Source organism: Chiloscyllium plagiosum, unplaced genomic scaffold (assembly GCF_037043375.1).
Source record: "Chiloscyllium plagiosum isolate Xiang-an unplaced genomic scaffold, Cpla_swu_hap1 HiC_scaffold_34, whole genome shotgun sequence".
In the NCBI taxonomy this organism is placed as follows: domain Eukaryota; kingdom Metazoa; phylum Chordata; class Chondrichthyes; order Orectolobiformes; family Hemiscylliidae; genus Chiloscyllium; species Chiloscyllium plagiosum.
The window spans coordinates 18,209,321-18,222,384 of record NW_028270172.1 but is presented as its reverse complement, the minus strand read 5'-3'; the positions used below and the strand labels follow the sequence as shown (position 1 = coordinate 18,222,384).

General features: G+C 42.7%; 1 protein-coding gene across 1 annotated transcript in view; it reads right to left on the bottom strand.

Annotated features, from left to right (window-relative positions):
- LOC122564475 (sodium-dependent neutral amino acid transporter B(0)AT1-like) overlaps positions 1–13,064 on the bottom strand; it is a 49,422-nt gene that overhangs the window by 6,732 nt on the left and 29,626 nt on the right. The window contains exons 6-9 of the mRNA XM_043719417.2: positions 12,757–12,869; positions 12,527–12,655; positions 6,152–6,308; positions 3,058–3,262 (exon numbers count right to left, since the gene is read on the bottom strand). Coding sequence (XP_043575352.1) covers positions 3,058–3,262; positions 6,152–6,308; positions 12,527–12,655; positions 12,757–12,869 — 604 coding nt within the window. The remainder of the gene's footprint in view (positions 1–3,057; positions 3,263–6,151; positions 6,309–12,526; positions 12,656–12,756; positions 12,870–13,064) is intronic.

Below are 13,064 nucleotides of genomic sequence, written 5' to 3'. Positions count from 1 at the left end.
ATCTTCCTTTCATCTGCCACCACTTCCACTCTGTCCCTTAAAGATATTGTGGGAGACCGGCTCTTTCAGTTTTAATCTGATGCTCAAAAGGAATGCGCTTCACCCTGGCAATCACCACAAAGTCCAACCATATAGTCCAACTGCTTCTGTGTTAATATCAAACCCAATCTGACCCACACAAGGAGTGGCTCACTCCAGTCTCACTGGAATTTAGAAGAATGAGGGGGCATCTCATAGAAGTATATAAAATCCTGATGGGGCTGAACAGGCTAGATGTGGAAGAATGCTCCTGACATTGGGGACGCTCAGAACTAGGGGCCGCAGTCTACAAATGCAGGGTAAACCATTCAGGACTGAGATGAGGAAGAATTTTTTTCACTCAGAGAATTGTGAAGCTGTGGAATTCTTTCCCACAGGAAGCTGTTGGGGTCAGTTTATTAGATACATTCAAGAGGGAGCTGGTTATGGTCCTTGTGGCTAAAGGGATCAAGGGGTATGGCGAGAAAGAGGAATGGGATACTGAGCTTGCATGATCAGCCATGATCGTATTGAATGGTGGTGCAGGCTCGAAGGGCCGAATAGCCTACTCCTGTATCTATTTTCTATGTCTTTATGTTTCTATGATGCTGCTGGCAAGGTAGCAGTGAAAATAAACTGGGATTTCCGTTGTGATTTTTATTTAACAGGAGTGAACAGTGGTCAACATCTCAGCCTTTCTCCACACCCATAATCTTTTGACTTCTTAACAAAGTAAGCACCTTGATCTCAAGATATCCCAATTGAATGAACATTTTATTGTCTGCATGAGTTAGTTTGTAAATGATATATGATGGTTGTAGCCAGTTAAGCCCGACCAAGCATTCTGGTCTGATTTGTTTGTCCTATCAGAGAAAACAGAGTGGATACTTACGACTGGACAAGTATGTACCAAACCCATTTAAGAGAAGCAGCTGTCAGGAAAGCAGCCGTTGTTCTTGCTTGCTAGGAGCCAGGTAATTTGGCCAGAGATGGGCTGAGACCCTGAAGTAGCTGATGGTTGGCTGATCACTTAATGGCCTCAATTGGCAGATGGTCAGGAGATTTGCCCATCTGCCTTTCTGGCCAGAGCCCAATTTCTGATGTGGCAGGAAGAGGTAGGAATCACACCAAGCCATCCAATTATTTGCTCTCCCTGCCATCTCTGGGGAGGGAAACATCCCACACCCATGGCACAGGTTGAAGGGTCCATGTTTAATCTATTATATCACCCACTCTCCATATTTGAGGCAGGTAATTAAATCACTCTGATCTATCGGAGACCAGGAGGCAGGGAATTAAGGTAAGGGGCAGGACACATTTTTTCACCCAGAGGGTGGTGGGGATCTGGAATCGTTGTCTGTCAGGATGGTAGAGACAGAAACCCTCATGACATTGAAGAAGGATTTAGATAAAAACTTGTGATGCCAAGACATACAGGGCTATGGGCCAAGTGCTAGAAAATAAGGTTAGAATGGATATGTAATTGATTTTGACAGGTGCAGACATGAAGGGCCTGTAAACCTCTATGATACCACACAAACATTGGCCTCTGTGACTTCTCTGAGCCTGTGTAACTGTAGTGAGGTGATTTCTTTAATATACACTTGAAACCCGTCCTTACTTTGCTGCGTGTTTGTCCAATAGAAAGTAAGGTTTGAAAGGCTGTATATTGGGAGGATCTGGGCTGCAGTCTGTTAGAGTAAAGCAGGGCAATGGAGTGGTGCTGTGATCATATCTGCTCAGTAGTTAAACAACAATACAGAGAACAAGGTGTCTTTTAGTCTTAGGTCTGTATGTGGACTGTCAAACCAGGGATTTTCATGCAGGCACTGCCGTGTTCTCCCCTAAGTTTGTGAGTCATGTCAGCCAGGTAAATGGAATTCTCACCACACTTGCAGCAGTTCCAAGAAACTTCCTGACCTCAGGCATTAATTCATGGACATGATAAGGAATATGGCTGACACACAGAACATTGCTTTAAGTTCTGTCTGATGTAGGAGCAGATATTTTTGCTTTTCAGGAATGATTAAATAGAATTCAAAGTTTGGGAGAAGATTTGTAGCTCGGGTGCTCGTTGTTGTGGTTCTGTTCGCCGAGCTGGGAATTTGTGTTGCAGACGTTTCGTCCCCTGTCTAGGTGACATCCTCAGTGCTTGGGAACCTCCCGTGAAGCGCTTCTGTGGTGTTTCCTCTGGCATTTATCGTGATTTGTATCTGCCACTTCCGGTTGTCAGTTCCAGCTGTCCGCTGCAGTGGCTGGTATATTGGGTCCAGGTCGATGTGCTTATTGATTGAATCTGTGGATGAGTGCCATGCCTCTAGGAATTCCCTGGCTGTTCTCTGTTTGGCTTGTCCTATAATAGTAGTGTTGTCCCAGTCGAACTCATGTTGCTTGTCATCTGGGTGTGTGGCTACTAAGGATAACTGGTCGTGTCGTTTCGTGGCTAGTTGGTGTTCATGGATGCGGACCGTTAGCTGTCTTCCTGTTTGTCCTATGTAGTTCGACTGGGACAACACTACTATTATAGGACAAGCCAAACAGAGAACAGCCAGGGAATGTCTGCAACACAAATTCCCAGCTCGGCGAACAGAACCATAACATTAAATAGAATCCCTACTGTGTTGAAAACAGGACATTCAGCCCAACAAGTCCACACCAATCCTCCACTGAGTAACCTTCCCTTACCCTATTACTCTACATTTACCCCTGACTAGCGCACCTAATTTACACATCCCTGAACACTATGGGCAATTTAGCATGGTCAATTCACCTGACCTGCACATCTTTGGATTGTGAGAGGAAACCAGAGCAAACCTACACAGACACAGAGAGAATGTATTAACTCCTCACAGACAATCATCCAAGGTTGGAATTGAACCCAGATCCCTGGTGCTGTGAGGTAGCAGTGCTAACCACTGAGCCACTATGCCATAAAGTAAGATTACTTGATAAATATGACTCAAAAGGAGATAACGATAGTTCTTTTATGGTTTTAACAGCTTCAAACAGTAGAAAAGTAAATGGAAGGCTTGTGCTCACCAGTAATAAGTTCTTTGGGCCACTTCTTTGGGAAGACTTTCATATCTTGAATTGGTACCAATACACCTTCTATATTCCCAAACATCGACGAAAGTCCAAGACAGAATAACATTACAAAGAACAAGATGGACCACAATGGAGAGACGGGCATTTTTGTAATAGCTTCCGTGAAGACAATAAAGGCCAATCCAGTGCCTTCGACACCCTGCGAGAAAGAACAAAAGATTTCAGGAACATGTATTTGATTCTGTGCCCTATCAAGTTGGACAAAGGGTCAGGGTGAGCCCCAATGCCCCTGGTCATACATCATCTGTAGCAAGAAGGGTTGAATCTATATTGTGCCAATATACATCTAATGAATCCATATTGGCAAACATTGGATTTTGTAGAAGATGATAGAATTAATGGAGCTCAGTTGAGAAACACTAAAAATGCAGTGGAAAAATATAAATACCAGCGAGGGCTACCTTCCTCATTTGGAAATTGAATGAAGGGTTGGGTTTTTGTGATGTTCCAGGTCCACAGACCATAAGATGTGGGAGCAGATGTAGGCCATTTAGCCCATCAACTCTACCCTGCCATTCAATGACATCACGGCTTATTTGATCATCCTCGTCTCCACTTTCCTGGCTTTTCCCTATAATCCTTGATTCCCTTACTGATTAAAGATATGTCTGTCTCAGCCTTGAATATATTTAATGTCTTAGCCTTGCCAGTCTTCTATGGTAAAGAATTCCACAATTCACAACCATCCAAGAGGAGAATTTCCTCCTCATCTCTGTCTTAAATGGGCAATTCTTTAAAGTGAGATGATGCCCTCTGGACCTAGACTGTCCCACAAGAGGAAACAACCTTTCCGCATCTATTCTGTTAAGTCCCCGAGGAATCTTACATGCTTCAATAGTTTAGCTTTCATTCTTCCAAACTCCAAAACATACAGGCCCAATTTACTCAATCTCTCCTCAAAAGACAATCCCCCCATACCCTGGATCAACCCTAGGGCACTTTCCTTGGATTGCCTCCAATGTTAGTACATCTTTCCTTAAATAAAGGGCCCAAAACTATTCACAGTATTTCAGGTGCAATCTAGCTAGTGCCTTGCATGGTTTTAAGTCCTTCTGTGCTGTAGCTTTCTGTAGATTTTCGCCATTTACATAATATTTAGCTCCCCTACTCTTCCTGCCAAAGTGCATCACTTCATATTTTCCCACTAAGGTTTTGCCCACTCGCTTAACCTGGTTATATCACTCTACAGATTCTTTGTATTTTCCCAGCTACTTGTATGTCATCTGCAAACTTGGTTATAATACATTCACAGTCCTCAATCAAGTCATTAACATATTGTCAATGAACGTGACCCCAGACCTGTGGCACTCCACTAGTTACAAGTTGCTATATTAAAAATGCCTCACTTATCCCAATTCTCTGATTTCTAATCATTAGCCAATCCATGTTAATACATGCCCTCCAATACCATAGGCTCTTATCTAATTGAGTAGACTAACGTGTGGCACCTTATTAAATGCCTTCCGGAAATTCAAATATATAACATCTACTGCTTTCCCTTTATTTATCCTATTTGTTACCTCCTGAAAGAGTTCTAATAAACTTCTAAGGCATGATTTCCCCTTTATGAAGCCATACTGACTCTATTTCATCATACTATGTATTTCTGAAAGTTCTACTATATCTTTTACATTTAGACTCTAACATTTTTCAATGTTAAACAAACTTGCCTATAGTTTCTTTTTGTCTTGCTGCCTTTCTAAACAAATGTGTTACATTGATCCTCTGGGACTTTTCCAGAATCTAAGAATTCTTGGAAGATTATTACCAATAAACCCACTATCTCTGTTACTTCCTTTAATATCCTAGGATGCATTCCATCACGTCCAGGGCACATATTGGTCCTTAGCCCCATCACTTTTTTCTCTATTAATAGTTATTGTATTTATCTCCTCTCCTCTGTTTGTCCCTTGATTATTTAATCATTTTGGAATGTTATTAATCCTTCTGCCATGAAGGCTATTGTAAAGTATTTATTCCACTCCTCTGTCATTTCCTGGTTCTCCAGTCTTGTTTTCTAAGAAGTCTATGTTCACTTTGATTTCTGTTTTTCTTTTTATACATGTGAAGAAGCTCTTGCTGTCTGTCTTGACATTCCTTGCGAGTTTATTCTGAAGGTTTATTTTCTCCCTCTACATTTTTTTTTATCACATTTCTTATTATTTTTGTAAAACGTTCCCAATGCTCTGTCTCACTGCTAATCTTTCCCACATTGTATGGTTTTCCTTTCAATTTGGTGCTATCCTTAACTTCCATTTTTAACCATGGTTGGCATGACCCCTTCATAGAATTCTTGTTCCACATTAGGATATTGGTTGTGAGCCTGAACTATTGTCTTAAACACTTCAAACTTTATAAAATAGAAATGCTTTCTCAGTAAGAGGTGTTTGTGCAGTGGAGTGGGTGTGCCTACTATTCCACATACACTTATAAATCTACAAGGTTATATATACACAAGCAGATAACATCTCTTTTCATAATTTGCTTTTGGAAAAAGGAGAGGGATGAACTAAACCATTCTTTGCATTCTTGGTCCTTAAGACATAACCCAGAAGTCAAAATGGATACTAAATGGATTATAGAGATGAGCATTTATAGTTAAATACTATTCTATGTATAAGAGAGTTCACCATTAAGGACTCCATATATTCTGTGTGTATAATGTTGTGACTCTGCCTGGCAATTAGTCTGCTGTGGACCTGTTAGCTGCGCACACAGAAGTCGGTTGATTTGCTGTATCATCTACTTTATAACTTGCAATATGTTTACTGCTTCAAATAAATGAATCCACAAGAGTTAAGCAATCACTGACAAGAGATTGATGATAAGACAATTGTTATTAATATGACAGATACTACTTATGAAACTGAGTTTATGCAAGATTGAATGATAGAAAGCACTGACCATTAGGTTGGACATTCTTATCTGTCTTCCAAAGGCCAAACCTCCAACAGGTTGGAAGGGCCCAAGTAGAATGTGAGGACAATCACTGTTTAAGGCGGTTTGTAATAAACACAGCTAAAGTTACCTGACTGAGAAAGGATTGCAGATTACAGGTTTTCAAATCCAGCGTTGAAACCTTCTCTGGATAAGTACTGTTCAAGTAGTCAAGGACATCTTTATAGTTCTCTCTGGTCAGATTGGTTTCCGCCAGATCAAAAGCATTAGTCAAGCTCAACATATTGCTGAAAGAAAAACAAAAAAAAATCAGATCTTACATTATGTTACATGATATTTTATAGCATGCAGCATTTTCAAATTGTCTCATGTTTAGAAACATTAGCCTGTCTATCATCTCCATCTATATATTACGTCACTCACTATAGATCACAATCTGCTGTAGAATACTGTCCACTATACAACACCACACACTATAGAATATCACCCACTATAGAATATTCTACCCTATAGAATACCGTCGTGAAAAGAATACTTTCTGATAGAATGTAGGTAACTGTTGAACACAAATCATTATGGAAAAGTATCCAGTATAGAACACTGTCCTCTATAGAACATGATTTCTTATAGAATACCTTCTCCAACACAGGACTATCCAGTACAGAATATAATACAGTTTGCTCAGTTGGCTAAGAGTAAGGTGCAGAAAAGCATGGGTTTAATCTCCATTCTGGCTGAGGTAGTTCTTGGGATCAACTTCCTTGACTTGATCTGTTGTAATATCATGATAAAAAACTATGTTGGTGAACCACAGTGAACTGCAGCAAAGAGTGAAAGCAGTATTACATTCTGTACTTGTTACCTACTGCAATGGGCATGCTAACCAGATTTCCTGGATCCTCATTATCCTAGACATCATGTAAAACAGCTGAGAGACTGGGCTGCAGGGCACACCTTTCCTCGATTATACTCAAATTCCTGTGCATTGGGATTAGCTGCGAAAAGTATGACCCTTGTAATCCCTTACAGCTTGGACACAGTTGCACAATGCAGAGCATACCATCACTACTATCACTATCCATGATAAAACACTGTCCCCTATAGCATTCACTAACATATGTTGCTACTGTAGATTGCTAGAAAAAAAAGTGAGGACTGCAGATGCTGGAGACCAGAGTCAAAAAGTATGGCGCTGGAAAAGCACAGCAGGTCAGGCAGCATCCGAGGAGCAGGAGAGTCTATGTTTCAGGCAGAAGTCCTTCATGAAGCATCAGCTCTCCTGCTCCTCAGATGCTGCCTGACCTGTTGTACTTTTCCAGGGCCACATTTTTTGACTCTTACTATAAAATGCTTTCTACTATAATAGACCATGCATTATATAATATCAGCTACAAAAGAATACTGGCCACTATAGAATACATTGCATTATAAAAAATCAACCACTGTAGAATACTGTCCACTAGAGACTACCAATCATCACAGATAATTGACAATATATTATATACTTCTATACATCATAAGTTATCCACTATTGAATACGACCCATACATTATAGAATACATCCATTAGAGACAACCACCATGAGTGAATGGCATCCACTACAGAATATTGTCCACCAATTCTTAATGATATTTATTGCAGAGATGAAGTGAAAGTGATTGCTGACATCAAGGAAATACTTGACTGAATGTGGCGCCAAGGAGCTCCAGTAAAATTGAAATCTTTCCACTAGTTGGATCCTTGATTAGCGGAAAGGAAAATGATTGTATTTGGTGGAAGTCACCCTAAGAATATTGCTCTTAAGGACAATTTTTCAGAACCAACTGCATCTAGCTATATCATCAAAGCCCTTCCCTCCATTGTAAAATCAAACATGGTAATGTCTGTTGGTGATAGAAATGGTCATCTCCATTCACAACTTCTCACATAATTAAGTCGCTTGCAACTTGAATACAGCAAGAATTGGACCACATTCAAGCTAGGACTGAGAACAGCAAATAACATGCATGAGAAACAACAACCGACTCCAAACAGAGAAAGGTTATTAATCTCCCTTCTACATTCAATGAAATTACTGTCACTGAATTCCCAAGTATCAGCACTATTGATCAGAAATTCAGTTGGACCAGCTACATGAATAAATGTAGCAGCTCAGAGAGCAAGGCTCTTTCATTGCAGGGCATTACTCCTGACTCCCCAAAGACTTGACATCAGCTACAAAAGATGAGTTAGCAAAAGATGAGTCAGCGGTGTGACTCGCCACCAGGTTGGGTGCAATTGGAATGACACTCAAGAAATCGTCACCATCCAGGGCAAAACAGCTGGGCTTGATCAGCAGTCTTCCACACCCACTCCCTCTAGTGCAGTGGGCTGGATTGTGAGCTGAATACTGGATGCTGCTGTAGGAACTGCCTGAGGTTTCTTTGGCTGCACCTTCCAAACTAGCAACCTCCACTAAGCAAAAGGAAAAGCGAAGCAGATACAGGAGGCTACTGCCAGCTCAAGTTCCCCAAAGTCCCAACTTGAATGTACTTTGCTGCTCCTTCATAATGCCTGAAAAGAAAATTCTAAGCTTACTGAGTGGTCTTGTTAAAACGTAACAAAAGCAAATGTTTCAAATTGTCTTCATGTTTCTTTCTACAAAAAGGGCTGCTTTTTGCTAGCTTTCCCAGGGATAGTCTGGGAGTGGGGCAGGGTAGGTGAGCTGTAAAGGGATGGGGGGAGGGGAGCAGAATGATGTGCTCATGGTTTACCTGCTATCAAATCCGCTTACTGGTGGCATGGAAGATGGAGGACAACCCAATGGCTAGAGGTCAATGGAGCTACTCGTGTGGCCAAAAAGGGCCTCTTACAACTGTCACTGAAATTTTGGCAGTGGCTTGTGGGCTTTTTGCCAAATGGTGAACCCTTGGTGGCCATTTTGTGGGCTCTGATTGGGGGAAATGAGTCCCCTCCTGTTCTATGGCCCATGGAATGGTAATGGCTGCCTCCTCTGTTCTCACCAGTGTGGCCATCCCTACACCCCATCATCAGTCCTGCCTGTCTGGCCCCAGCCCATATTAGGGGAGGCAATGACCTGGTGCTATTCTCTCTGGATTGTGCATCAGATACCCAAATAATGTCTGGGGACTCAGTTTGAATCCCAATGTGACAGATGGCGAATTTGAATTCAATAAAGTCAATCTGGAATTAAGAATCTAATGATGACCATGAATCCATTATCGATTGTCGGCAAAAACCACTTAGCTCACTAATGTCCTTTAGGGAAGTAAACTGCCATCCTTACCTGGTCTGGCCTGCATGTGACTCTAGACCACAGCAATTTGGTTGGCTCTTAACTGCCCTCTGGGCAATTAGGGATGGGCAATAGCACCAGAACACTACCTGCCCCACCAGGGGCCTGAACATTTTAGACCACTGCTACATCACTGTGAAAGATGCCTACCGCTCCATCTCCCGCCCTCATTTCGGGAACTCCGACCACAATGCCATGTTTCTTCTCTTGGTTTACAGGCAAAAGCTCAAGGTCCAATGTTGGTCGAAGGAGGCAGAGGATCAACTCTGGTGCTGTCTGGAATTGGCTGATTTGGCCATGTTCAAACAGTCCACAGGTACCTTGGATGAGTAGACCACCACTATCACAGACTTTATCAGCAAGCGTGTGGAGGACTGCATGCCGAGGAAGGCAATCCGGATGTTCCCCAACAGAAAACCCTGGATTAATCAGGACATACACAACCTGCTAAAACCCAGGTGTTAGGCCTTCCGATCAGAAGACCCACTCAAATATAAGGAATCCAAGTATGACCTTCGCAAAGACAGTAAGACAGCCAAGGACCAATACCGATCCAAACTAGAGACCCAGACAGACATCCAGCGACTATGGCAAGGACTGAATGACATCGCAGGTTCTAGAAAGAGACAGTGCAAGATAGCAGATGATGACATATCCCTCCCAGAACATCTCAACACCTTCTATGCTCACTTTGAGCAGAAGTTCGGCGGAGAGGTCCTGATTCGGACAAGTCCTGATGAACCAATCCCAACAGTCACAACATCAGAGGTCAGATTAGTTTTCCATTGTGTGAATCCAAGGAAATCCTGGGACCAGATGGAGTACTAGGCTGTGCACTCAGAGCATGCACAGATCAACTGGCAGAGGTCTTCTTGGGCATTTCGACCTCTCCCTGCAGCAGGCCACTGTCCCTGCCTGTTTCAAGAGGGCCAACATCATCCCTGTGCCTAAGAAAGCTCATGCAGCATGTCTTAATGACTACCGCCCAGTGGACCTAACCTCGGTGGTCATGAAGTGCTTTGAAAGGCTGGCCATGGCATTAATCAACTCCAGCCTCCCCACTACTCTTGACCCACTCCAATTTGCCTATCAGACCAACAGATCCACATAAGATGCCATATCACTTGCCCATCACTCCTCCCTAGAATGCCTTGACACCAAGAACAGCTGCATAAGCATCCTACTCATTGACTACAGTTCAGCCTTCAACACTATTATCCCCGAGACTGATTACTAAACTTAGCGATCCCGGACTAAGCCCCACTCTCTACAACTGGATCCTCAGTTTCCTGACCCACAGGCCACAATCAGTGGAGATTGGGGACAATATTTCATCCTCACTAACACTCAACACTGGAGCCTCCCAGGGGAGCATACTCAGCCCCCTACTATACTCACTGTATACCCATGACTGCTTCGCTAAATACCAGACTAATGTCTTTTACAAGTTCGCTGATGACATCACCATAGTCAATCGAATCTCAGATGGCGATGAAACAGACGGGAGGTGGAAGACCTGGAAAAATGGTGCACTGAGAACAACCCAACTCTCAATGTCAGCAAAATCAAGGAGCTCATTATTGATTTTTGGCTGAATGTTACTCATGCTCCCCTACACATTAACAGCACAGAGGTGGAACGAGGGAGAGTGTCAAGCTCCTGGGAGTGGTCATCCACAACAAGCTTTCTGGGATGCTTCATGTGGATGCACTGTTTACAAAGGCCCAACAACGTCTCTTCTTCCTCAGGCAGCTGTGGAAATTTGGCATGACCCTTGCCAACTTTTATAGGTGCGCCATCGAGAGCATTCTGTCTGGATGTATCACCATCTGATATGGCAACTGTACCATTCAAGATTGGAGATGGTTACAGAGAGTGGTGAACTCAGCCCAGACACTCTCAAAAGCCAACCTCCCATCTATAGAATCCATCTACCAGGCCCACTGTCAAGGAAAGGTTGCCAGCATTCTCAAAGATCCATTCCAACCTGGCAATGTTTTTCTACAACCTCTACCATCGGGGAGAAGGTACAGAAGCCTGAACACGCACCAGCCTGTTTTGCAACAGTTTCTACCCTACTGTTGAGAATACTGAATGGACTCACAAACGCTTAACATTCGCCTGTACCTGTGTTTTTATTTTTGTCACTGTTTACTTATTATTTACTTATCTATGCTACTTAACTCTGTGGCAAAAGTGAGGACTGCTGATGCTGGAAACCAGAGTTTAGATCAGAGTGGTGCTGGAAAAGCACAGCAGGTCAGGCAGCATCTGAGGAGTAGGAAAATCGACGTTTCGGGCAAAAGCAATTCATCAGGAGTTATTCCAGCTCTATTCCTGATGAAGGGCTTTTGCCCAAAATGTTGATTTTTGGCTGAATGTTACTCATGCTCCCCTACACATTAACAGCACAGAGGTGGAACGAGGGAGAGTGTCAAGCTCCTGGGAGTGGTCATCCACAACAAGCTTTCTGGGATGCTTCATGTGGATGCACTGTTTACAAAGGCCCAACAACGTCTCTTCTTCCTCAGGCAGCTGTGGAAATTTGGCATGACCCTTGCCAACTTTTATAGGTGCGCCATCGAGAGCATTCTGTCTGGATGTATCACCATCTGATATGGCAACTGTACCATTCAAGATTGGAGATGGTTACAGAGAGTGGTGAACTCAGCCCAGACACTCTCAAAAGCCAACCTCCCATCTATAGAATCCATCTACCAGCATCTGCTCCTCAGATGCTGCCTGACCTGCTGTGCTTTTCTAGTACCACTCTGATCTCTACTTAACTCTGTGATTTGCCTGCAAGACAGAGGTTTTCACTATGCCTCAATAAATTCAATAAATACTGGCGTTGCCAATGATGCCCTCATCCTGTGAATGAATAAAAGAATAACTTTCAATCTCCCAGTGAAGTTCCATGTGTCTGATTGACCCTCAGGTGTGGGCACCCACTCTCACGATGGATGGCAGTGCCAACAGCAACAGTCAGTTGTTTGACTCTTAATGCACTTAAGGAGTCCTGCAAATGACTGAGATGGGCAGTGCCAGTTTTCTGGCTTGCCCTCAGGGCACTCATCCCCCAAATATAATTCAACCCCATGTCTGCTGCTTTGAAGACCAATGAGCTAAACTATTTGAAATTTCCAACAATGCAATGCAGCAAAGCGCGAAAGAAAAACTGATAGTTATATTCAACTGGAACTTACTTACTTATCAAAACATGTGTCAAATTTCTCTGTTGCTCGGAAACCTATGATGGTATATATTACTGTGGCTGCATACACTGAAGTGAAGCCATTGATCACAGAGATTATCACAGCGTCTCGCTCACAATTGTTGCTGTGGGATAGAGAGGAGAGAGAAGCAGTCAGACTGTGTGATCGTTTCTAAGTGGTCGGCTTGTGTTTTCACTCAATGATTACGCATCGGATACTACTTACTGAACAGAATTATAACTGGAGAAGGAAATGAGACCCCCAAAAGCCAAAGAGAATGAGTAAAAAACTTGTGTTCCGGCATCTAACCATGTGGTTGGATTTGCCAATTCTTCCACCTGGAAATCATAAGAATAGAAATGTTACAGACACGGAAGAGACAGAGCAAATCTCTGCTTTTCACCTTGCCTTCTGTCTGTAAACAGAAAGGTTTAATTTAGAATGGACTGAGATGTGTTTCCCAAACCCTTGTTTGCACAAAGTCAGTTTTAAAGTGATGTGCTGCAGAACTCTCTTAGATTTAAATCAGGAGT